Source organism: Anomaloglossus baeobatrachus, chromosome 5 (genome assembly GCF_048569485.1).
Source record: "Anomaloglossus baeobatrachus isolate aAnoBae1 chromosome 5, aAnoBae1.hap1, whole genome shotgun sequence".
NCBI lineage: Eukaryota > Metazoa > Chordata > Amphibia > Anura > Aromobatidae > Anomaloglossus > Anomaloglossus baeobatrachus.
In genome coordinates this window covers 42,910,660-42,938,329 of record NC_134357.1, presented here as the reverse complement: position 1 = coordinate 42,938,329, position 27,670 = coordinate 42,910,660, and the positions used below count along the sequence as shown (strand labels likewise).

At 46.4% G+C, this 27,670-nt stretch overlaps 1 protein-coding gene across 1 annotated transcript in view; it reads right to left on the bottom strand.

Annotated features, from left to right (window-relative positions):
* DOCK1 (dedicator of cytokinesis 1) overlaps positions 1-27,670 on the bottom strand; it is a 523,077-nt gene that overhangs the window by 358,949 nt on the left and 136,458 nt on the right. The window contains exons 22-24 of the mRNA XM_075351602.1: positions 25,230-25,338; positions 8,382-8,452; positions 6,786-6,892 (exon numbers count right to left, since the gene is read on the bottom strand). Coding sequence (XP_075207717.1) covers positions 6,786-6,892; positions 8,382-8,452; positions 25,230-25,338 — 287 coding nt within the window. The remainder of the gene's footprint in view (positions 1-6,785; positions 6,893-8,381; positions 8,453-25,229; positions 25,339-27,670) is intronic.

The window sequence follows — 27,670 nt, the reverse complement described above, 5'->3', positions numbered from 1 at the left end:
AACGAACCGCCCCCTTAGAAAGGAGGCGGTTCGCCGGCAACAGCGACATCACTAGTCAGGTAAGTATGTGTGACGGGTGTTAGCGTTGTTGTGTGCCACGGGCATCGATTTGCCCGTGACGCACAACCGACGGGGGCGGGTACACTCGCTAGCGATATCACAGCGTGAAAAGTGCCCTTTAGTCTCAAATAAACATGACATCAGAGAAATCTAGCCTAGAAGCCAAATGCAATTTAGGCTGGAAGTTCACTGGCGGTGTCGATGCATGTGGGCTATTTCTTCCAAGTGCAATAGCACTCCCCCCAGTGCCCTTCATCTTATTTACATATGTAAAATCTACACTTGATGCCTCATGACCAGCACATCCATTCTGCAAAGTAAAGAAAAGGAAGAAAAAAAAAATTTATTTTTTTTTTTAAGAATGCAGAAAGGAACAGTTTGCTCACGTCACTTGAGTTCACATATAGTTGAAGTGGTGCATGGATCTTTGGATCTAGCATCCGTGGATGCAGAAGTAGACAGGTGGGAGATCCAGCACTTTGGTAAAAAAACAGTCTTGCTTTATTCAAAATACATAAAAGTGATATAACATACATTGCTCATGGACTGATTGGAGCCCTCGCCGGCGAGCATACGTTATATCACTTTTAGGTAGTTTGAATAAAACAAAATTTAAATAAATTAAAATGAATTAAATTAATGAATTAAAAAAGTGCTGGATCCCTCACCTCTCTACTTTTTCACCTTTATTTATTTCTTTTTAGGGTCTGCCACCCATACAACCACCCCACTATGTTCATATTCCTTACAGACACAATAGTACCTACCTTCTGCCAGGTTACATTTTTTTTTTAAAGGGGTTGTCCAGTTTAGAAATTAATTTATACATAGACTATAAGGGGATTCAGCGCTCATACGGTTTAGTATCCAGAACTTGGCATGGAGAGCAGTATTAGGGTATGTGCCCATGATCCAGAGGTGCTGTGTCCTGGACCACGAGTGTTCTCCGCAGGAGACCGCAGCTGCCTGTGCCCACGATCAGGGTTCAGGCCGCTGTGGACTTCTGCTCTGTTCTCCCTGCAGAGAACACTCGTGACTACGCAGCAATAAATTGACATGCTGCAGCTCGGCACGCCGCACCGCACGTCAGTTTATACTGGGGGGAAAAACATGCACGGTGGGCATGGAATTTCTACAAATCCTATCCACTGTGCTGGTACTGTACAATGCAGCATTTTGGACACAGCAAAAACACGGTGCATCCAAAACGCTGTGAACCCTGATCGTGGGCACACAGCCTTAAAATGTCTCTTGCTCTGGACGACTTGTCCTGCATTACACAGATAACTTAACTCAAATGGGCTGTGTGAAATGTCCCCTTAGGTCTCGCTCATGATGGCGCATAACACGGCCGAAGACTAAGCAATTTTTCGTAGGATAGAACTTAGCCCAATGTTGCGCTAGTCGATGCTGCTCCATAGTATTTTTTTTTTATGCCGATTCGTCATCAGAAAAAGAAAGCAAAAAAAAATAAAAATTGCTGCATGATGCGTATATCGTATATATACGGCACGCATCCACTCAGATCTATGGATGTGTGCAAAGCATTAGATGACATCTGAGTGCAGTCCGATATACACAGTCACAGGCAATGGAGAAGGAGAAAATTAAGCTCATGAGTATGCTGGACTACCTGCAGCACGCCAAGTAGTCCTGTAATGATAATCTACTGCTGATTAAACTGTGATTTTATGAAAAGTACACTAAGCAGCTCAGTAAGGGACACCTCTCTAGAATCAGGGTATCTGCCCCTACAATATGCTGTTCTCAAATTAGGAGGCAAAAACCTGGTGACAGATTCCCTTTAAGGCATCAGTGATAATGAGATGACTGATTCAAAGTTCTGTTTGTCCATACAACATGCTATTCTTGGAGGCCAGTATACAGAGTCCAGCTGGGGTGCCAGTGAACCATCGCTGGCAGATTCGTTTTTATTTTTTCTTTCTCTTCTATAATTCTGCAAAAGCACAGATTTTGCTGCTGATTGACAGGTAATGCGCAACACTAGGATTTGATTGCAGATTTTTACGGCCTCCGTCAAAGGCAATTCAGACAATCAGCCACAAATCCCTGCTCTTTGTGCATCAAAACTGACATGCTGAGGATTTAAAAGCGATGTAAACTTTTTTTTTATTATTGTTCATTTGTTTCTTAAGTGCAAAGTTAAGGAACTTTATAAAGAGTCTTCAATAAAAAATTTCTACTGTTTTACTGCAGAATGTATGCAAGTCTGTAATCTAGCCGAGAGATCGGGAAAAATGTTGCAATTCCATCAGAGCTCATGCTTGTGATGGCCCTTTTCTCAATATTAGAGATAGCAGGAGGGAGGTGTTTGCATACAGGTCTCCGTGGCAAGGAGAAGGAAGAAAGCATCTCAGGTAGGGCAGAGAAATTAGTGTACAGATAAGGAGGACAGCACTTAAAGAGAAAGCAAATGCTCGACAGAAACTGTGTTGATATATGGAAACAACTTAAGACAGCAGCACCCTGGACACACACAGAGCTCACATCCAGCCTATATTACTGGGAGAAACACAGAGCTCACATCTAGCCTATAATACTGGGAGAAACACAGAGCTCACATCCAGCCTATATTACTGGAGAGACACACAGAGCTCCCATCCAGCCTATATTACTGGGAGAGACACAGAGCTCACATCTAGCCTATATTACTGGGAGACACACAGAGCTCACATCTAGCCTATATTACTGGGAGAGACACAGAGCTCACATCTAGCCTATAATACTGGGAGAAACACAGAGCTCACATCCAGCCTATATTACTGGGAGACACACAGCTCACATCCAGCCTATATTACTGGGAGAGACACACAGATCTCACATCCAGCCTATATTGCTGGGAGAGACACACAGAGCTCACATCCAGCCTATGTTACTGGGAGAGACACACAGAGCTCACATCCAGCCTATGTTACTGGGAGACACACACACAGCTCACATTCAGCCTATATTACTGGGAGATATACACACAGCTCACATCCAGCCTATATTACTGGGAGAGACACACAGAGCTCACATCCAGCCTTTATTACTGGGAGACACACACAGAGCTCACATCCAGACTATATTACTGGGAGAGACACACAGAGCTCACATCCAGCCTATGTTACTGGGAGACACACACACAGCTCACATTCAGCCTATATTACTGGGAGACACACACACAGCTCACATCCAGCCTATATTACTGGGAGAGACACACAGAGCTCACATCCAGCCTTTATTACTGGGAGACACACAGCTCACATCCAGCCTATATTACTGGGAGAGACACACAGATCTCACATCCAGCCTATATTGCTGGGAGAGACACACAGAGCTCACATCCAGCCTATGTTACTGGGAGAGACACACAGAGCTCACATCCAGCCTATGTTACTGGGAGACACACACACAGCTCACATTCAGCCTATATTACTGGGAGATATACACACAGCTCACATCCAGCCTATATTACTGGGAGAGACACACAGAGCTCACATCCAGCCTTTATTACTGGGAGAGACACACAGAGCTCACATCCAGACTATATTACTGGGAGAGACACACAGAGCTCACATCCAGCCTATGTTACTGGGAGACACACACACAGCTCACATTCAGCCTATATTACTGGGAGAGACACACAGACCTCACATCCAGCCTTTATTACTCGTAGATACAGAACTCACATCCAGCCTATATTATTGGGAGAGACACAGAGCTCTCATACAGCCTATATTACTGGGAGGGAAACTCTTGAAAAAAATCTGAAAATTGGATCAGGCTACAAAGTACATATCAGTGATCCCAAAATGAATGAATGAAGGAATGAAGATTGCACACTGAAACTTTGTGCAATTTTATTAACCACAAACATATGTATATTTTTTTTACCATGTCAGATATGTCCATAGCATTAAAATAAAGCCATACTGCAAGTTGACTTTTGCAGCGTGTGAATGGGATTTTATAAAATCACATTCATGTACATGGTACTGCAAGATGTAACCTACGCAAATCTTCAGATAAAACCTGTCAAATTTTTGACATGTGAAGAACATTTGCTTCTCTATCCATGACATAACCTGGGATAAGTGTATTGGATAGTACATAATGGGGTTTAAGCTGCTTCCTATGAAAGCTAATGATGGCCGTACATCTGGAATAAGTAATACGTGGCGTTCACCATCACAGGTGCGGAGAGAGAACAGTGTCATCTCCATATACAGGTACTTATGCACAGGAGCTGTAAGCGATGAGGGAGCAGATGACATGCACAGAATGCCAATGGCCGCCATTGACTGATTCCCCAGTGAAGAGCCCCTGTACAATTACCAAGGTAGGTTCCTTTATTCATGCATCAGATCAATATGCCTTCTGAACTTGTAAGGTTAAGCCTAAGGCTACGGGGCTCTGAGCCACTGGTGTCCTGGGTTGAAATCCAACCGGGGGATTAGATGTGTATAGAGTTTTTATGTTCTCCATGTTTCAGTTTCCTTCTAAGCTACACTAAAGGGATATTCCTTGATACCGATCAGAGCTCACAGAACGTTTTTTTCCAAAGGTTTCACGATACAAATTCAAGGTTTTCGTTCATTTTTTTACTTTTCTTTTTTTGTCATCATCACTATGATCCTCTCTATATTGCTGCATACAATACATGCTAAGTCCCATCTACAGATGATGCACAAACGACAATAACGTTATTCCTCCCGGCGGTGTCCCGTTTTCAGTCATTGGGGTGGCGTCGGAGCAGGTTTAGTCACTACTTTGTATATGTAGAGCGGTGACTGTAGCCGCACCCCCCCCCCTGCACTGATAGTGAGGGGGAGAACAGAGGTTGTTTCCACAGTTACGGCAGTGGCATTTCATTCATACACAGAGCGGTGACTGAATCTGTGCCAACCCCACCCCTGTGACTGAAGCCAGAACGCTGCCGGGAAAATAAAGTTTGTTTCAAGCATTGAATCTAGATGAAGAGAGGTAATTATTCCCCTATACTCTGCCCTGGTCAGACCCCACCTGGAATACTGTGCACAGTTCTGGGCGCCCCAATTCAAGAAAGTCATCGATATATTGGAGCAAGTCCAGAGAAGAGCAACCAAGATGGTAGAAGGTCTGCAAACCATGTCCTATGAAGAACGGCTAAGAACTAGGAATGTTTAGTTTGAAAAAGAGAAGGCTGAGAGGAGACTTAATAGCGGTCTACAAATATCTGAAAGGAAGTCACAGTGCAGAGGGAACTACCCTATTCTCATTAGCACAAGGAAGTACAAAAAGCAATGGGATGAAACTTAAAGGATGGAGATTCAGATTAGACATTAGGAAAAACTTTCTGACAGGGAGGGCAGTCAGGGAGTGGAACAGGCTTCCACGGGAGGTAGTGAGGGCAGTCAGGGAGTGAAGCAGGCTACCACAGGAGGTAGTGAGGGCAGTCAGGGAGTGGAACAGGCGACGATGGGAGGTGGTGAGGTCAGTCAGGGAGTGGAACAGGTTACCACGGGGGTAGTGAGGGCAGTCAGGGAGTGGAACAGGCTACCACAGGAGGTAGTAAGGGCAGTCAGGGAGTGGAACAGGCTACCGCGGGAGGCAGTGAGGGCAGTCTGGGAGTGGCACAGGCTACCGCGGGAGGTGGTGAGGGCAGTCAAAGAGGCTACCATGGGAGGTGGTGAGCTCTCCTTCAATGGAAACGTTCAAGCGGAAACTGTATAAACATATAGCTGGGATGATTTAGAAAGCCTGCAGTTGCAGGGGGTTGGACCCGATGGTCCTTGAGGTCCCTTCCAACTCTACCATTCTATGATTCTATGTTTCCTCTCGGCAGCCAGGTTCAATGTGCAGGCGCCAGGCAGGTTTCAAATGCTATTAACCTGCAGATTAATCCTGAATCTGCAGGTTAATTATGTTTTTTTAGGTTCCCTTTACTAGTCTTATCCAACTTAACAGGTTTAATTTTAATGCAGGTTGAGTAGAGGGGAGAGGCTCCTGCTGCAGCCACAAGTCAAAGATCAGCAGGAGATTATCTTCTCTGCTCTGCAAGGTTTCTAGAAAACACACTGTTTCAGGATCAACCAGAAAATTCTGTAGACTAACAAAAGAAAATAACTGAGGTCAACTATATATGTGGCTTAATTTAAATATTAATTTCGAGGTTTTGTGCTTTTTTTAACATTGCAATTAGAAGGGGGGACTGATAAGTGATGACAAGTGTACAGCGCTGCAGAATGTGCTGCGGCAATATACCTGCAAGGGAAGATCCTAAATTCCTGTGAGCAGAGCTGAGAATACAAAGCTCGATACAAGTAAATACATCATAAACTAAAAGATCTTCAGATCAATTCTGGACTAAACTGGGAAATGGACTGAAATCTAATTTGCTTGCATTTAAGGGTAAATCCCACAGAAGGCTCGGATCTGATATTGATCTGCACCATTGTATATGACCTATATTTTCAAGAGCAGCGTAATAACAGTAAATGCCAGAAAAAAAAAACATGCACAAAAAAAATGTATTACTAAGAAAAAGAGGTGGTAGAAATGCGGCTATACTGCCCCAGCCCCATGTTTGCGAGTCTGCATAGAAAGTGACCTTGATGCTGCTTATCACAGTGACATTGCTCGTTTAAGAGAAAGCATTAAAATGGTCCATACTGCGGCTTTCCTGGAGGTAAATGACTATTATCAGACATAAAATGCAGTGATGCAGACCATTCCCTTCTTACCGAGCTGGCTGAAAAGGTCGCTGTGTACTATCTCAATAAGGCAGTACAGCTTCTGTCGCACCAGCCGATCTCTAGGAACGTTCACGATGAAGTCCGTAAAAAGTTTGCTGCGGAAAAAGCAAAGTTCAAGTTTAAATGCAAAAAAAAACACTAGCAAGAAATTCTCAATAATCCCAAAAAATAAATAAAAATAATATGAAAGAAAAAGGATAATCCATAATTACAACATATTTTTTAATTTCCTTTTCTTTGGAGGTTTTAAATGGAAACGCTCATGTCATATATGCATTACTCCAGTAAGCAGAATGTGAGAAATCACGTGTCGCAACATCTGACGCCGGTTACAGAATTTCATGCTTATGATGACCACTTTGGAAGGAGAATGTCTCTAGAAGAAGCTGAGGAGTTGTGACTATTGCAGCTGTGTTGTTTAGCTGCATTGGAGAGAATGGAGTGCAGGGACTTCTGATCACGCGCGCGGACCCTAAACCCGGCGTCTGGGGCGGTTACAATGGACACAGGTAAGCTCGTCACTGCTGAGGATGCTGGGTAGTCGGGCATTGAACAGCATGTTAGTACGCGGGCGTGCCAAAATGCTAAGAGGGCGGACTAGCTGGGGAAAATCATGCCCTTGTGTATAGTCCATGTGCTCATTAGCATATGATAAAAGATCTTTAGAAATACTTTTTCTAAAGATCTCTTTATCTATACTAGTGTATACAGGGACGGTTTGGCAGGAATTAGCAATATTTACCCAGACCTGCCTGTGGTTCCGGGTGCATATTAGACCTGATAGGTTCCCTTTAAACTACAGTGGAACCTCGGTTAACAAGTAACCCGGTGTGCGCAAGTATTTCGCTATATGAGCAAAGCTTGCTGTAAATTTGTAAATCAGTTTACGAGTAAGCTTTGCCGTCCGAGCAAAATACTCACCGCACACACTTCCGGTTCCGTACTTCCACCACGCTCTAACCGTCCGCACAAACACACATATTATGCTAACCTTACCTTCCGTTCCATCGCCGGCCTCCCGGTTCTTGTAGTTCGCCGCTACAGGATGTATATCAGGTAACAATCGCAACGAGGGAGGAACTTCCGGTGTCAGCCGCTACTCAAAGGCAGCTGATGAGACATTATCGCGATGGTTAGCCGATACACATCCTGTACCGGCGAACTACAAGAACCAGGAGGCCGGCGAGGGAACGGAAGGTAAGGTGAGCATAATATGTGTGTGTTTGTGCATGTGTAGAATGGCACAATAGGGGTCCAGGATGGGACATTGAAGAAGTTGTGGAAGGAATTGTCTGCATTGCATTGTTTCCTATGGGAAATCTTGCTTTGCTGAACGAGTAACTTGGTTTACAAGCACAGACCCAGGACAGATTGTTCTCAATAACCAAGGTTCCACTGTAGTTTATAAAGTACAAAATGCCTTTGGTCAGAAAAAAATAACTTTACACGACTTGATCTTAGGCAAGAGGACTATTATAATTCTCTGGAGGTCAATCTAGAAATATCTATGTCTATAAGTGGGAAAACGTCCAAGGAGAATTCCATCACATGGTATTGGTGGGATTCATGAGGATGGCTACTTACCTCAACTCCTTTGGATCAAACACAAGCTTCACATCATTCACAATAGTTGGTAGATATTTCAGTGCAGCGCCCTGGAAAAAAAAAATCATGAAGTAACATTACAAATCAGATTTTACATTCTTGCTAAATATAGAAAAAAAGTGACAATACTTTTTCAAAAAATGATAGTTCTTGGCGCTGCATCGTGCTAAATCTAAACAGGACTCGCACTGCAGACCACTATGGCAGCTTATATGCACTATGCAATCTAGTATAGATTACTTTAAACTGCCCATGTAAACGACTGCCGATTGGTAAAAGTCAGATCATGCCACCCTGGTTTATTTACTGTATGTAAACGGAGCTATAGAAGATGTGAAGTTGTCAAAATATTTACATGTCAATGTGTTTCTGAATTCCAGAGTAAAGCATTTTTATTCATATACAAATGAAGTAGTGGGCAGCACAGCGGCCCAACGGTGAGCACAGCGCGGCGGCCCAAAGGTGAGCACAGCGCGGCGGCCCAACGGTGAGCACTGAGCGGCGGCCCAACGGTGAGCACTTGCGCGGCGGCCCAACGGTGAGCACTTGCGCGGCGGCCCAACGGTGAGCACTTGCGCGGCGGCCCAACGGTGAGCACTTGCGCGGCGGCCCAACGGTGAGCACTTGCGCGGCGGCCCAACGGTGAGCACTTGCGCGGCGGCCCAACGGTGAGCACTTGCGCGGCGGCCCAACGGTGAGCACTTGCGCGGCGGCCCAACGGTGAGCACTTGCGCGGCGGCCCAACGGTGAGCACTTGCGCGGCGGCCCAACGGTGAGCACTTGCGCGGCGGCCCAACGGTGAGCACTTGCGCGGCGGCCCAACGGTGAGCACTTGCGCGGCGGCCCAACGGTGAGCACTTGCGCGGCGGCCCAACTGTGAGTACTGCACGGCGGCCCAGTGATTAGCACTGCATGATGGCCCAGTTATTAGCACTGAACGATGGCTCAGGGGTTAGCATTGTTGCTTCACAGTATTGGGGTCCTGGGTTCAAATACCAGCAAGCACAACATCTGAAGAGTGTTTGTATGTTCTCCGCATGTTTGCGTGGGTTTCCTCTGGGTTCTCCTGTGTCCTTCCACATTCCAAAGACATACTGATTGGAAATGTAGATTGTGAGCCCCAATAGGGACAGTGATCTCTGTAAAGCGCGGTGGAATATGATGGCGCTATATACGCAAGGCATAATAAGTATTAAGTTCTCTTGTCCTCACTGATCACTTCCCAAGACTCTGCCTCTCTAGCAGTTTTCAGTTTTGTTAGCTTGATAGCTTCCTTGTCTGATCCTTGATGTCACGCTGACAATGAGCTATCAATCAAATTAAAGGGGCAGGTGTTAGGTAAAGAAACAACCTCAGGAAACTGCAGCTCTTTAATGTCTCTACCACACCTGCAGCACTTAAGCATTTTTATTTTTTGCATGCAAATAGGGCGTTATTACACAGGAATGCAGCAGCAACAGATAAAAGATATCAAGGGGTCGATTGATTTACATTTCAAAGTCCTGCATGCCCATATATGCAGTTTGCGATGGAGAGATGATCATATTGACAAATTCCCTTTAACCAAGACAAATTTTTGAATTTTTTTCCAAAGTGAATGATTATTTCAGAGGGCGAGATAATAGGAGAAGCAGCTCATAAGTGGAGAAAAAAAAAAGTTCAATGCCAAGACATATTACAAAATATTCGCATGTGCAATATATTGATTGATGCAAAGTTTGTTGTACGGACAGCAACGATTTAAAACCGCAGAAATTACAGAGACGCGGCATAAGAAGGACAACGGTGTAAAGTAATGCGACATAAAAACAGCAAAATATACCAAAGAAGAGGAATCTAGTTTAATATTCGGAGCAACTTTTTCCTCTCTGAAGGGGGATGTGAAATCTACAAGGAGGATTAAAGAAGCAGAGCAAGGTGAGTAATAATAAATAAACTTGTTCCTGATATCTCCATGTCTTCCCCTGGGGTTTGCCTCTTATATCATAGATGAAACAGCCAGCCTTTTTTTGATGGGTGCAGGAAGACGTCCTTGCTAAGCAAATGCCTGCCTGATAAACCCTCCCGGGAAGTCATTTGGGCTGGTGTTTGACGTAGACACAATTATAGCACTTTTTTTTTGTTTCGGTTGCCCTGCATAATAGTAAAGGATGAAGATCTGGAGCGTGCAGGGGCTGTGGAATCCATTGCTAATTTATACTCTCAAGGAACGGAATTTCAATTTTTTTTTTCTTTTCGCTTGAAGTGTAAATTACTATTTCGTGATTACAAATTTAACACAAAAGCGCAAAAGGGAATAAACACACAAACATATACTCTAGACAAGTATGAAAAAAAATGTAAAATAGATCCACATCACATAAATAAAACATGTCGTAGAGCAATATGTGCAGCAAACAGGCCACATTCTACCTTATAATGAGGGTTTAAGAGGCAAGATTTCTCCTTAATGAAACCACCAAGATGGCTTAAGGGGGAAGTCATCATCACAAAATGGCCTATTGATTAAAGGGAACCGGTCATCAAAAATTTTGCACTAAACCTAAAAGATTCCCCCTCTGCAGCTCCTGGGCTGCATTCTAGCAATGTTCCTGTTCTCGTGCACCCTTTCAGACCAAAATAAAGACTTTATAAAGTGGTACCTTTTTGAATTCAAATCTTGATAATGGTACACGGGGGCGGACTCTCTGCTGTCCGTTAGTCTGCTTCCGGCCGTTCCCCCATCGCGCAATTTCATACCTCAGGAGGCCGCCCAGTGCGTCCGAGGTCTCGCGCATGCGCCGTGCCACTCTAGCGGGACTGTGCAATGTGCACAGTGTGACCGCTGGTGACGTGTTGCGCAGGCGCGAGATTATGGGCGGCGCTGTGATTGTCATCAGCAAGTACCCGCCCATAATCTCGTGCCTGCGCTTTCACCGCCGCCTCCACCGTTCTGCGCAAGCGCTGGCCAGCTTACCTCACGTCACTTCTATCCCATCATGCCCTGGATCAGGAAATAGATGGGAGGAGCGGAGCAGGACACCAACGAATAGGAGGAGACGCGGAGAGAAGCTACCGACGTACATAGTCTAGGCGGCCTCCTGAGGTATGAAATTGCGCGATGGGGACGGCCTAAAGCGGCAGGAGGCAGAGTAACGGACACCAGAGAGCCCGCCCCTGTGTACCATTATCAAGATTTGAATACAAAAAAGGTACCACTTTATAAAGTCTTTATTTTGGTCAGAAAGGGGGCACAAGAACAACAGGAACCTTGGTAGAATGCAGCCCAGGAGCTGCGGAGGGGGAAACTTTTAGGTTTAGTGCAAAATTTCTGATGACAGGTTCCCTTTAAGGCTATACGAGCATGCTGTAGTTTTGTGTCTTCACCGAAAAATGCACCCTCTAGCAGAAAAACGCACCTTGTGCCAGAAAACGCATCCAAAAAAGCATACGTTTTTGGTGCATTTTCCGTGTTGTTGTCCCATGCATTTTTTTTTTTTAATAAATAGTGATGTGCGGACTCACAGATACTGTGAAGTTTTCAGACTTCTTGCCTTATTTTCTGTCACTTTGCATTAATGTTTTTTTTTTTCCATTGGCTATCTGGCTTCTTGTTCTGCTGCCCACACCTTGCCCTCAGTCAATATGGATTCCTCAACTTCTATGTTCCTGCACTGTTCCCTGACAATTACTACTACTATTGCTACTTTGAAGAACCTAGAAAAGACATATTTTCAGTTGTTTCACACTTTTTTTTGATAAGTATTTCATTCCACATGTGTTAATTCATAGTTTTGATGGCTTCAATGTGATTCCTCTATTTTCAGAGTCATGAAAATAAAAAAAAAAAACCTCTTTGAATGAGAAGGGTGTGTCCAAACCTTTGGTCTGTACTGTATATAATAGCACACAAACATTTCGTTGAAAGAGTTGGTCATTTTGTGAGAATAGCTTTCCTTTAAAGAAGTTTTACAGAGGCCAGGCAGCACTAACTGGGGAAAAAAATATGCAAATAGTCTCTTTACAGAGGAATTGAACAGCGCCTCCGCCTGGCAGTGGCTGCAATCCAAAAAGTCAATATTGGACCTTCGACAAAGGTCAAGATCCCAAAAATAGTTGTCTGCGGTTGATGATGATTCTGGTTTGTCCTTTTCCAATAAGACATACGGCAATGCTATTTACAAGGGTCAATAGTGACATCTAAGATTCCACCTAAACACTTAGCACTACAGACCCCGTTCCCTTCACATTTATCCATTTATAGGGTGCAGGCTTCATAAGTAAATGAAATCCGAAATTAAAAATAATAATAAATCGAGAGTCAAATGAAAACAAAACAAAACAAAACAAAATGTCAGTACAAAAGGAGACAAAGCGGATTGTAATCGCTCTGCTGCGGCACTGATGCAACTAAGACAACAAATCTGGATTACTGGACATAATTACTGAGAGCGGGAAATGAGATTGTAAAGAGGTCAAAATGTGACACAGATTGATGGCAGCCTCTGCAAAAGGTTCTCCACTGGGTTAAAATTAGAGACTCAAAAGCAGCGGGTGAAATTATCGTGATTGGAATAACCATCTATCTATAATAGCCTGGCACGATGGTTTAACCTCTTACCAACCGGCGAAACGCCTTTTTACGGCGGTCTTTAAAATGACCTTATAACTCAGCGCTGTAAAAAGGCAGCGCTCAGGAATAAGTAAATAGTACATCATTTGTGGTTAGCCCGGTTCCTATGGGATTACAACTCGAATTAGTGGATTATTAAATGAGACTTATTGCCAGCTGGCAATTAATTTTTCTCAATTTGTAGATGATTTATTTATTTATTTTTTTAAAGTGAAGATATTTCTATGATGGGCCACTTAAATTGGGTACAGTGAATCCAAATAATAATAATAATAATAATAATAATAATAATAAATAAAAATAATATAAAAATAATTGAAAAAGCAAAAAAAAACAAACCATCAAAACAAGACAAATTATTGAATATAGCATATGATAAAAGAAATGCAGTCCCAGTAAGTAGTTGATTTAGGGAAGATCTTCTACGATGGGCCACTTAAATTGGGTACCGTGAATCCAAATAATAATAATAATAATAATAATAATAATAATAATAATAATAATAATAATAATAATAAATAAAAATAATTGAAAAAGCCAAAAAAAAGTTGATTTAGCCAGGCCTTTAACCAAAAAGGGGCATTCACTATGGTTAGAGGAAAGGAGGTATAATCATAATCTCAGACGCAGATTCTTTACTGTAAGAGCAGTGAGACTATGGAACTCTCTGCCACCTGTTATAATGATTGATTCACTACTAAAATTTGAGAGACCTTGATGACTTTTTTGAAAAATATGATATTATTGGTTATGTGCACTAGATTCTGTGATCTAGCGAACTAGTCTGATTGCCGTATGTGGAGTTGGGAAGCAATTTTTCCCCCTAATGTGACGCTTACTGTCTGTTTGCCTTCCTCTAGATCAACATGCTAGGTTAGGTCATGGTCTGAACTCGATGGACTTAAGTCTACCTTAAACACTATGAAACAGGAGCGGTCTTCATCAGAGGCAGTCCTTGTCAACAACACTCCTGCATGTCTACCTGTAGGATGGGGCTTCTTGACCAAGAGTAAGCAACTTAAAAATAAATTAGAATAGAAATGAGGAGTTGGATCCAATGGTCTGGTTATTTCACTATCAGCATCGGGAGGAGGGAGAGAAAGGGGGAGACAAGTTACCGAATCTTTTCCATGATATAGCAATGATAAGTAAAAGGGCTATTCTTCAGAAGTGGCTGGTGAAAAAAATACCAACAAAAGACGAACTGGTAAATCAATTGAAAAAAACGCTCATGTTGGAGAAGGTGATGGTGGAGAGGTGTAAAGAAAGGATGACAGCAACATTTTTCAGTAAATGGAGAAAGTTCATAAGCATTATATGTTCTAGAGAAGAAATAATACAAATAATGTCCACATTTATGTCTACGGAATGGTACATGAAGGAAGACCTGTCAGGGTCCCTGTGCGAGCTGAAAGTATAGCTGGCTAGAGTCTAGGTCGTGTCGCATGGGGAGGGGAGGGGGGGATAGTGTTTATAAGTAATGTTTGTAACAAGTTATGAAGGAAGGCTGAAGGGGGGTAGCGGAGACTGAATAATGGAAATATACACTGACGAAGAAGGGGAAGGAGCAAATTTGATGACCGTGACAAATATTTGATCGATAAATTGTAGAGACTATGTTATTTGCGATTTTGATTTGTTGACCCTTATTTTCTTCATTTTGTACCCTATTTTACCATTGCAAGAAAATAAATAAAAATTTGGTTTAAAAAAAAATAAATAAATTAAATCGGCTTTTTTTTTTTTTTTTTTTTTTTAAATCAAGACTACAAGGCACTCACAGTTCAAAAAAGAGAATTTTGTTTACTTACCGTAAATTCTTTTTCTTATAGTTCCGTATTGGGAGACCCAGACCATGGGTGTATAGCTTCTGCCTCCGGAGGACACACAAAGTACTACACTAAAAAGTGTAGCTCCTCCCTCCGAGCATATACACCCCCTGGATAACCAAATCTAGCCAGTTTAGTGCAAAAGCTGAAGGAGAATAGCCACCCACAAGTAGAGGTAGGGCAAGAACCGGAACAACCGGAGCCTCTGTCTACAACAACAGCCGGTGATAACACGCGGAACAAGAAACTGCCAACAGGCAACAGGGAGGGTGCTGGGTCTCCCAATACGGAACTATAAGAAAAAGAATTTACGGTAAGTAAACAAAATTCTCTTTTTCTTTATCGTTCCTATGGGAGACCCAGACATTGGGACGTCTCAAAGCAGTCCATGGGTGGGAATAAACAGAAAACTGAGAAGTAGGCGGAACCTAACTTCACAAATGGGCGACAGCCGCCTGAAGGATGCGTCTGCCCAAGCTCGCATCTGCCGAAGCATGAGCATGCACTTGGTAGTGCTTCGAAAAGGTATGCAGACTAGTCCAAGTGGCAGCCTGACAGACCTGCTGAGCCGTAGCCTAGTGCCTGAAAGCCCAAGAGGCACCGGACAGCTCTGGTCGAGTGTGCCTTGATCCCCGGCGGGGGAGGCACCTGAGTACACTGGTAGGCATCGGAAATGGCCGACCTAATCCAACGAGCTAAGGTCGGCTTAGAAGCCGAGAGGCCCTTACGCCGACCTGTGGTCAGCACAAAAAGAGAGGTGCACCGCCTAAGAACAGCGGTGCGAGAGACATAGATCCGGAGCGCCCGCACCAGATCCAGAGTATGCAACGCTTTTTCAAAGCGATGAACAGGAGCCGGACAAAAGGAAGGCAGGGAAATGTCCTGGTTAAGGTGGAAAGGAGAAACCACCTCAGGGAGAAAGTCCGGAGTCGGACGAAGAACCACCTTGTCTTGATGAAAAACCAAAAAAGGTGACTCCGAAGAGAGCGCAGCCAAATCAGAAACTCTCCTGAGGGAAGATATGGCCACTAGAAAGACCACCTTCTGTGAAAGACGAGACAAAAACATCCCTAAGAGGCTCAAAGGGGGGTTTCTGCAAGGCCGTGAGGACCAGATTGAGGTCCCAGGGATCCAAGGGCCGCCGGTAAGGCGGAATGATGTGAGACGCGCCCTGCATGAAGGTGCGCACCTGGGCCAGTCGGGCGATACGCCGCTGGAACAACACTGACAGAGCAGAGACTTGTCCCTTGAGGGAATTGAGGGATAGTCCTAGCTGCAGACCGGACTGTAGAAAAGACAGGAGGGTCGGCAAGGAAAAAGGCCAAGGAGCATGGCCGGAAGAGCGACACCAGGACAGGAAAATCCTCCAGGTCCTGTGATAGATTTTGGCCGATGAAGACTTCCGAGCCCGAGTCATAGTGGAGATGACCTCAGGAGGAATACCAGAAGTCGTCAAGATCCAGAACTCAAGAGCCACGCCGTCAATCTGAGAGCCGCAGAATTCTGGCGGAAAAACGGACCTTGTGAGAGAAGGTCTGGACGGTCCGGAAGATGCCACGGCACCTCTACGGACAGATGGAGCAGGTCTGGGTACCAAGCTCGCCTGGGCCAGTCCGGAGCAATGAGGATGACCCGACGGCCCTCCATTCTGATCTTGCGCAGGACTCTGGGCAAAAGCGCTAGAGGGGGAAACACATAGGACAGACGAAACTGGGAGCGATCTTGAACCAGAGCGTCCGCTGCAAAGGCCTGAGGATCGTGGGAGCGAGCCACGTAAACCGGAACCTTGTTGTTGAGCCGGGATGCCATTAGATCCACGTCCGGAGTGCCCCACTTGCGGCAGATTGACCGAAACACTGCCGGATGCAGGGACCACTCGCCGCTGTCCACGGTTTGGCGGCTGAGATAATCTGCTTCCCAGTTTTCCACGCCTGGGATGTGGACTGCGGAGATGGTGGACTTGGAGTCCTCCGTCCACTGAAGGATGCGTTGAACCTCCAACATTGCCAGGCGGCTGCGTGTCCCGCCTCGGTGATTTATGTAGGCAACCGCTGTCGCGTTGTCTGACTGGACTCTGATGTGCTTGCCCGCCAACAGATGGTGAAAGGCTAGGAGAGCTAGAAGCACAGCTCTGGTTTCCAGCACATTGATCGAGAGGGCTGATTCGGACGGAGTCCAAGTGCCCTGCGCTCTGTGGTGGAGATATACCGCTCCCCAGCCGGATAGACTGGCATCCGTGGTGAGGATCACCCAGGACGGGGCCAGGAAGGAGCGTCCTTGAGACAGAGAAAGGGGCCGAAGCCACCACTGAAGGGAGCCCCTGGTCTGTGGCGACAGAGCCACTAACCTGTGCAAGGAGGAGGTCCGCTTGTCCCAACAGCGGAGAATGTCCAGCTGTAGAGGACGCAGATGGAACTGGGCAAAGGGAACCGCCTCCATTGACGCCACTATCTGACCGAGCACCTGCATTAGGTGCCTGATGGAATGACGGCGGGGCCTCAGCAAAGAGCGCACCGCCAGACGGAGAGACTGCTGTTTGACTAAGGGCAGCTTCACAAGTGCCGGCAGAGTCTCGAATTGCATCCCTAGGTACGTGAGCCTCTGGGTCGGAGTCAGAGTGGATTTGGGCAGATTGACAAGCCACCCGAATTGGACTAGAGTGGCGAGAGTGAGAGAGACACTCCGCTGACAGTCTGCGCTGGACGAAGCCTTGACTAGAAGGTCGTCCAGGTAAGGAATCCCTGCCAACCCCTGGAGGTGCAGAACCGCAACCACTGCTGCCATGACCTTGGTGAATACTCGAGGGGCCGTGGCTAACCCGAAGGGGAGAGCCACGAATTGGAAATGTTCCTCTCCGATTGCAAAACGTAGCCAACGCTGGTGTGAAACTGCAATTGGCACATGCAGATAAGCATCTCTGATGTCGATGGATGCTAGGAAATCTCCTTGGGTCATTGAGGCAATGACTGAGCGCAGAGACTCCATGCGAAAATGCCGCACCTGAACATGCTTGTTGAGAAGCTTGAGATCCAGGATGGGCCGGAAGGAACCGTCCTTTTTGGGGACTAGGAAGAGATTTTAGTAGAATCCTCTGAACCGTTCCTGGGCGGGAACCAGTACAATTACTCCGTTGGCCTGCAAGGATGCTACGGCCTGAGAGAAGGTGGCGGCCTTGGAGCAGGGGGAAGTTGACAGAAAAAATCTGTTTGGCGGGCTGGAAGAGAATTCTATCCTGTAGCCGTGGGAGATGATATCCCGCACCCACTGGTCGGAGACGTGTTGAAACCACAGGTCGCCAAAGTGGGAGAGCCTGCCACCGACCAAGGACGTTGCTGGCGCGGCTAGATAGTCAAGAGGAGGCTGCCTTAGTGGCAGCAGCTCCTGCGGACTTCTGAGGACGCGGCTTCGTGCGCCAGTTGGGTTTTTGGTCCTTGGCTGAGTTAGTGGACGAGGCCGAGGGCTTAGAGGATGACCAGTTGGAGGAACGAAAGGAACGAAACCTCGACTGGTTCCTACCCTGAGCAGGTTTCCGGCATTTAGTTTGTGGCATGGAAGTACTCTTCCCGCCAGTAGCTTCCTTAATAATTTCATCCAGTTGTTCACCGAATAGCCTGGATCCAGCAAAAGGGAGCCCAGCAAGGTACTTCTTTGAAGAAGCATCTGCCTTCCATTCTCGAAGCCACAAGATCCTGCGGATAGCGAGGGAATTAGCCGAAGCCACCGCAGTGCGGTGAGAAGCCTCCAGCATGGCAGACATGGCATAGGATGAAAAAGCCGAAGCTTGGGAAGTTAAGGCAACCATTTCGGGCATGGATTCCCTGGTGAGGGAATGCATCTCCTCTAGAGAAGCAGAGATGGCTTTGAGAGCCCACACTGCTGCAAAAGATGGGGAGAACGAGGCCCCTGCCGCCTCATATACAGATTTGGCCAGAAGGTCAACCTGGCGGTCAGTGGAATCTTTAAGAGAGGTGCCATCAGCCACTGATACCACCGTCCGGGCTGAGAGTCTAGACACCGGAGGGTCTACCTTAGGTGAATGAGCCCATTCCTTGACCACCTCAGGTGGAAAGGGAAATCGGTCATCAGAACCACGCTTTGGGAAGCGTTTGTCAGGACAGGCCCTAGGCTTGGTCACAGTGGCCTGAAAACTGGAGTGGTTAAAGAACACACTCCTTGTCCTCTTAGGCAAGGTAAACTGGTGCTTTTCTGCCAGAGAGGGTTGCTCCTCTGATACTGGCGGATTGAGGTCCAGTACAGAATTAATGGACGCAATCAAATCACTAACATCTGCGTCACTTTCGGACAGATCAATGGGGCACATGGAGGTAGCGTCCGAGCCCCCAGTAAAAGCATCCTCCTCGTCCTGCGAGTCAGCTCGTGAATCAGAGCCACGGGACGAGGAAGGAGAGGGATCTCTGCGTCTCCTCTTAGGAGGACGGGGAGAATCCTCTGTGAGCTCCGCTGAGAGAGCCCTAGCAGCAGAGGCACCCTGAGAAGTGGGCTGATGCATGTTCAGCAAAGTCTGGGACAGCTGTCCCATGGAGTCGGCAAAAGACTGGGAGATTGACCTAGAGAAGGCTTCTACCCAAGCCGGGGGTTCAGCCACCGGAGCAGCCGGAGGGACCACTGTGGGTGCGATTACAGGCTGAGGCATTGTCAGGTTAGAGCAGGTATCACAATGTGGATATGTGCTCGGTTCAGGCAGTATGAGCTTACATGCAGTGCATATGGAGTACAGCCTTGCAGCCTTGCTCCTTCTGTGAGACATGCTGCTGAAGTGGGGGCTCTGAGCCAGAATGACCCCCAGAGAGTATATAAGCAGCTCCACAACCGGAGGTTGTGGCTTACCAGACCGTTTGTGTGCCCTCCAGATCCCACAGCCCGGACCCCCAGACAGATTAGCAGGGATGCTGCAGCCAGCGCCGATCGCTGTGAGAACGCTGAAAAAATGGCGCCGGAGCGAGGAGAGGGGGCGGGACCAGCTCTGAGAGCGGGATCTGGAGGGCCAAGGAGATTTACAGGGGAGGGAACATTTGCTCAGAGAGGAGTGTCCCTCCCCTGTGCCGAACGGCCGTTGGGCGGAGCCGCACTGTCCCTCTGCATGATTGACATGCAAGGGCAGTGAAATCGAAACTAGGCCTCCGGCGAAGCCGGGGCCTAAATTTAAGCGATGCAGCCGGCGCGCAGGCCCCATCGGCGCGGTTCTCAGGTGACAACCAGAGAACCGGCCGGAAATGTAAAGACAGTTACATAGCACACTCTCCCCAACAATAAAGTACAAGGGACCCCCGAATACAAACATCTCAGATACTTAGCTTGTGAGACGCAGGGTTTCCAGTCCCTGGGGATGAGTGCTCCATCCAGCAGGATCCTGAAGGGCTGCGGATGGAGACCGGCCTCCTGCAAAGCAAGGAGAACCGTGCTGGCTCCCACTTCAAGCCAGAGCCCAAGAGATGGTGAAGGAGCGCGGCATGTAAGGCTCCAGCCCTGAAATCAACCTTAACAACACCGCCGACACAGTGGGGTGAGAAGGGACATGCCGGGGGTCCAGGCTTTGACCCGCTTTTCTTCAAAAACTTTCCAAAATGAAAAATCAGATGAGATGCATGTGTGGATGTATGCCTCCTGAACACAAAGCAATGAACTGGCTAGATTTGGTTATCCAGGGGGTGTATATGCTCAGAGGGAGGAGCTACACTTTTTAGTGTAGTACTTTGTGTGTCCTCCGGAGGCAGAAGCTATACACCCAATGTCTGGGTCTCCCATAGGAACGATAAAGAAAATGCAGTCTAAACTATATGCTTAATGCATTATCCGTATGGAATATGTAACAAGCAAGACAGGTGTGATAAGTTCTAACTTTTCTGGGTCGGACTAGTGACACCTCCATAGATCATTAGAAAAGGGAACATCTGGCCACTGCCACTTAATTCTTTATTGGACTGCTGGAGGTAGCCAAGTGCTTTCCAATTGATTGGACGCACCCTAAAGCCACGCCCCTGAGGAGTCTAAAGGCCATGCCCCCGAGGAGCCTGAAAGCCAAAATCCCTTTATTGTACAATATAAATCGTAACATTAAATAAAAAAGGCCCATATATTTGGATCCATATGAAAGATTTATTAAAAAATAAATAAATAAATAAATAAATAAAATGGATTACTCAGGGGAGCAGCAGGATTAAAAAGATAAAACTGTCCACTTCTAATTAAAAGTCCGCTTTCCTTTATTTCTGGGTTCCAAAAATATAATTTAGTTGTGATCCTCCTTATTAACAAGTAAAGTTGTCAGGTTCCCGGAGCAGGCTTTCATCACAAGAGAGGAGCCGGATAAAAAAAGCTGTTCCCACTGAATTTACTGTATATTTATTGGTATATTTTTATTTATTTTTTTTATTCGCCTTTTCTATTTTCTCCCAAGCAAACCGAGGTAAATGTACATGATCAATAGTTGTCAATCCATCACCAATACCTAAAATAAATGGAGGCACTCTGTCGTATACAAATGAACCTTCGATGGGAATTGATTGGTATTAAGTTGTTAAGTGGTAGGGATGAAAAGGAGAGCCATTTACATAAACCTATAAGTCATTCCTTGATTGGAGATGTCGTACTTTTTCAGGTCATTGAAATAGGCCAATGTGAAATGTGGAATAATTTTTCCGTCTCTACCCCTCCCCCCCTCCATTGCACAGCTGGAAATCCATTTTGCCGTCTGATATTAATCAAATAAACCATTGGTTTTCTCCTTTTGCTGCGCCGACATGCTAATCAGTATGTGAAAAGGCAGAAATCTTAAACTCTACTTACTACCCTGGGAAAAAGGAAAGGTTTACATAGCCTGAAGCACTTTCAGATTTCTTTCATTCTGGGCTCATATTAAACTGTTTGATATCTGATGTTTTTTTCTATCGCAGTTTCACTAGTCTTAATGCATGACTAGGAAGAAGAATTTTTTTTTTTTGTAATGGAGCTTAGAGAAGAAACCTCTAAAATAAGTGATGTGTAGTCCTAAATCACAGAAAATATCCTTTCCCCATCCATACACTGGGAACAGAGACATTCCCCATGCCAGCGCCTTTCCATGTACTCCTGATATCACAGTTCCTTACGGCCGATCCTTGCTACTTACCGATTCCTTTTTTCCCCCAACGTCATAGTAGTGAACGACGATCTGGTGCCTCTAATGTTTTATTAAGTCATAACAAAAACAATTCGGATGATTTTTTCTTATAACTACATTGTGCCGTCACCTCTGTTATTCCTACTGGAAATGTATAACTTGGCAACTGTTTGAAAATTTGCGCTCACCTCCCCCAAGCTTGTAGCAGTCTAATCAGAGCTGACCATGTAGGAAACCACCCGCTTGACTTGGCGCTGGCCATGTAGGGGCACACCCCCATTGACTCGGCGCTGACCATGTAGGGGCACACCACAATTGACTTGGCGCTGAACATGTAGGGGGAACACCACCCTTGACTTGGCGCTGACCATGTAGGGGCACACCCCCAATGACTCGGCGCTGACCCTATAGGGACACACCCCCTTGACTCAGCGCTGACCCTATAGGGACACACCCCCTTGACTCAGCGCTGACCCTATAGGGAAACACCCCCCTTGACTCGGCACTGACCATTAGGGACACAACCCCTTGACTCGACGCTGACCATTAGGGACACACCCCTTGACTCAGCGCTGACCATGTAGGGGCACACCCCCTTGACTCAGCGCTGACCATGTAGGGACACACACCCTTGACTCAGCGCTGACCATGTAGGGACACACCCCCTTGACTCAGCGCTGACCATGTAAGGACACACCCCCTTGACTCAGCACTCACCATGTAGGGACACACCCCCTTGCCTCTGCGCTGACCATGTAGGGACACACACCCTTGACTCAGTGCTGACCATGTAGGGACATACACCCTTCACTCAGCGCTGACCATGTAGGGACACACCCCCTTGACTCAGCGCTGACCATGTAGGGACACACACCCTTGACTCAGCGCTGACCATGTAGGGACACACCCCCTTGACTCAGCGCTGACCATGTAGGGACACACCCCCTTGACTCACTGCTGACCATGTAGGGACACACCCCCTTGACTCAGCGCTCACCATGTAGGGAGCACATCCCCTTGACTCAGCGCTCACCATGTAGGGACACACACCCTTGACTCAGCGCTGACCATGTAGGGACACACACCCTTGACTCAGCGCTGACCATGTAGGGACACACCCCCTTGACTCAGCACTGACCATGTAGGGACACACACCCTTGTTTCAGCGCTGACCATGTAGGGACACACACCCTTGACTCAGCGCTGACCATGTAGGGACACACCCCCTTGCCTCTGCGCTGACCATGTAGGGACACACCCCCTTGACTCAGCGCTGACCATGTAGGGACACACCCCCTTGACTCAGCGCTGACCATGTAGGGACACACCCCCTTGACTCAGCGCTGACCATGTAGGGACACACCCCCTTGACTCAGCGCTGACCATGTAGGGACACACACCCTTGACTCAGCGCTGACCATGTAGGGACACACCCCCTTGACTCAGCGCTGACCATGTAGGGACACACACCCTTGTTTCAGCGCTGACCATGTAGGGACACACACCCTTGACTCAGCACTGACAATTTTTTTTTTTGTATGACCTCTCCTGATGTGTGTTTTTGAAAATAACTAAAACCTCCATGAAAATAAATAAATAAATAGCTGAGCCGCTTTTCTTGAGTCATGTTCAAATGGCGTGTTTGTGATTCATATTTTTCTTTTGCAGTGAGTGATTTTCCGATTATTTAGATATATATCTAAATAATTAAAATAAAAAAATGGTAATATTGCAAAATAAATAGGTTAAAAATTAATAAATCCCAAATATACAGGACAAGAAAACAGTCATAGCAAATAAAAAATGGAAAATAAAATATCACAAGTGTTGGGGACGGGGGGAGGGGATCGAAAGTTGGTAATTGATAGTTATGGATGTTGCAGCAGGTTATTTTAAGCAAAAAAAAAAAAATCTTTCTTTCCTTGTACACCAATTTTTGGGCAAAAAGGACGCAATTTTCACGCATTTGCATACAAAATGTGCAACATTTTTTATTTTCTTGCAGAGTTGCCACTTTTTAAAATCATTAGTGGGTGGGGCTGAGCAAAGCTGCGGTATTTAATGGCTGCCTAATGGCTTTACTATAATTTAAGCTATAAATTGGCATAAATTGAAGTATAAATTTACACCAACTCATAACTGGCAAAGATTTCATTTTCTAGGGGGACAGACTGCCCATTTTTTTTTTTTTTTAAGACGAGTGCACCTCTTAATCCATTTGATGCATCTTATTCCAACAGGATTTCTAATTGAGCTGTGTTTGATCAGTCGCCATATTATGGAGAACACTTCTATCAGAGATCAGCGTGCCGTATAGAAAAAGTAAACACCGCACCAAGAACCATGGGGTATTTTATAACAGTCATACAGGCTTCGGGCACGCGGCTCCACAAGCTCTGCGCACGCGGCTCCACAAGCTCTGCGCACGCGGCTCCGCAGGCTCTGCGCTCATGGCCTTAGGGTACCCTCACACTTTAGGGACGCTCCAGCGATCCCACCAGCGATCTGACCTGGTCAGGATCGCTGGTGCCAGCCTACATGGTCGCTGGTGAGCTGTCAATCAGGCAGATCTCACCAGCGGCCAGTCAGCAGCGACGCGTGGAAGCGATGCTGCGCTTGGTAACTAAGGTAAATATCGGGTAACCAAGCGCTTGGTTACCCGATATTTACCTTGGTTACCAGCGCACACCGCTTAGCGCTGGCTCCCTGCACGCCTAGCCAGAGTACACATCGGGTTAATAAGCAAACCGCTTTGCTTATTTACCCGATGTGTACTCCGGCTACTTGTGCAGGGAGCCGGCACTGACAGCCTGAGAGCCATGGACACTAGTAACCAAGGTAAATATCTGGTAACCAAGCAAAGGGCTTCACTTAGTTACCCGATATTTACCTTGGTTACAGCTTACCGCAGGCTGCCAGACGACGGCTCCCTGCTCCCTGCACATTCAGATTGTTGCTCGCTCGCTGTCACACACAGCGATGTGTGCTTCACAGCGGGAGAGCAACGTCCAAAAAATGAACCAGCACTGTGTGTAACGAGCAGCGATCTCACAGCAGGGGCCAGATCGCTGCTCAGTGTCACACACAGCGAGATAGCTAATGAGGTCACTAGTGCGTCACAAAAACCGTGACTCAGCAGCGATCTCGCTATGTGAGAAGTACCCCTTACTCGCTCCGCGCATACAGATTTTTAGTATAAAAGCATCTATTCAACCCCTTAGACACAGAACATAAAAGATAAAGAACCTTATTATGTTACAGCTTACCTTTACGATGACTGTCTGGTCAGTTTGGCTACTTGTCATCTCATTGATGGACTTAAAGAGCTGCAGCAAGGACTCCATGAACTCCGCTTCTCCCTTATTTTCATATAATCTGAAACAGAACAATTATTTATCCTTCTGCATAAACTATTACAATTACACATGATGGCGAGGAGCCGTTCAATAAAAGACTGATATATATCAGAAGCGACAAATGCATTTAAAAAGGCAGCTCGTTGCTCAGTGGTTAGCATTGTGTCTTTGCAGCGCTGGGGTCCTGAGTTCAAATCCCAGCAAGGAAAACATCTGCAAGGAGTTTGTTTGTTCTCCCCGTGTTTGAGTGGGTTTCTCCGGGTTCTCCAGTTTCCTCCCACATGCAAAAGGCATAGGAGATTGTGAGCCCCAATGGGGACAGTGATGAGGTGTGTAAAACGCTATGGAATTAATGGCATGAAATAAGTGAATAATTATTATGAATAATAATAATAGTAAAGCGGTTTTACCATCTCATATATTTATGGTTTATCCTTTGGGATCTGCATGTATCTTGAGTACGAGGCCTTGATGTGCATCGCTCTCTGCATCTGCACAGGAATTTTGACCACCTCTTCACAAACAGCAGCGGACGGCAGAGCCCCATTCTCAAGATAGATGTGGTTACTATTGGTGGCATCTGCGTCTAACATTCATGTGTCTCTTATCCTGTGAATATTGCATGAATACAGGAGATTGGACCCCTCTAAGTCCATTGTTTTAACAAATGTGGGGCGGTAGTCCCATCGCTCAATCATCCCAAAAGATGAACCCGGACTAGAAAATGAGATCACATTTTATTGACAAATGCAGCAATAAAATGGGAATCAACTAATCTAAAAGGAATAGGAAACCATTTCTCTCTACCTTACTATAATGTCTTGGGGAAGGAGCATACAACAGGGTTCAGTCACTTTCACTCAAGTTCAGGTATTATTCTTTTTATTAAATTAGTCAGGTCCCCTGCATTGTAAGGGATTACACCACAGGTCCTTCACCGGCACTCCTCTGCTGAGCTCCGCCCATTACTGTCACGTGAACGTGACATCATCACAAATCCTGCACCACCACTTCTCTAATGCTGAGCTCTGGAGTTCAGCAGAGGAGAAGTTGTGGTGCAGGATCTGGGGTGATGTCGATCAGGTGACCATAATGAGTGGAGGTCAGCAGAGAAGTGATGGTGAAGGACATGTGGTGTAATCAATTACATGGCGGGGGTGTGACTGAGTTAAAAAAAAGAATTATCGCTGAACTTGAGTGACAGTGACTGAACCCTGCAAAAGCTCCGCCCCTATGACTGAAACCTAAGGTATGTACTGCATTATACTAAGAAAACTGTCTATTTTTTAAGATAAATACATGGAATTTTGTGACCTTTAAAGAGGTTGTCCATAACTTTTACACTGATGGCCTCTCCTTAGGATAGGTTATCAATGTCTGATCGGCCAGGGTCCAACAGCCAGCACCTCCACCGATCAGCTGTCCGCTGTGTCGGTGGCAGCAACAGGCAGCCAAAAATGCTCAGTTCCGGAGCTGCCATGCCTTCTGATGGTGGACACGGCCGGGAACGGCACATCCACCTCTTATTGATTTGAACAGAAGGCAGATGTGCAGTACCCACCAGTGGCTGCTATCAGAAGATAGAGCAGCTCCAGAACAGAGCTTTTCCGGCCACCTGCTGCCACAGCCAGCACAGAGAACACCCGATCGGCCGGGGTGTCCGGTGTCGGACCCCGGCCGATAAGGCATTACTTTCCTATCCTAAAGGGTACTTTACACGCTACGACATCGCTAGCGCTTGCTAGCGATGTCGAGCGCTATAGCACCCGCCCTCGTCGTTCGTGCGATATGTGTTGATCGCTGCCGTAGCGAACATTATCGCTACGGCAGCGTCATACGCACATACGTTGTCAGCGACGTCGCTGTGACCGCCGAACAATCCCTCCTTCAAAGGGGAGGTGCGTTCGGCGTCATAGCGACGTCACTAAGCCGGCCAATAGAAGCGGAGGGGCGGAGATGAGTGGAACGTAACATCCCGCCCACCTCCTTCCTTCCGCATTGCCGGTGGAGGCAGGTAAGGAGATGTTAGTCGCTCCTGCGGTGTCACACATAGCGAGGTGTGCTGCCGCAGGAACGACGAACAACATCGCTACGTAGGAGACAACGAATTTGGTTTCAGGACGACCTCTCCGCGGCAAAACGATTTTGACCTCTTTTGCGATCGTTTAAGGTCGCTCGTACGTGTCACACGCTACGATCTCGCAAACGACGCCGGATGTGCGTCACAAACACTGTGACCCCGACGATAAATCACTAGTGATGTCGTAGCGTGTAAAGTACCCTTAAGGATAGGCCATCAATGTAAAAGTAGTGGACAACCTCTAAGTCTTCCTACCCCAGTTTAGCGGTCT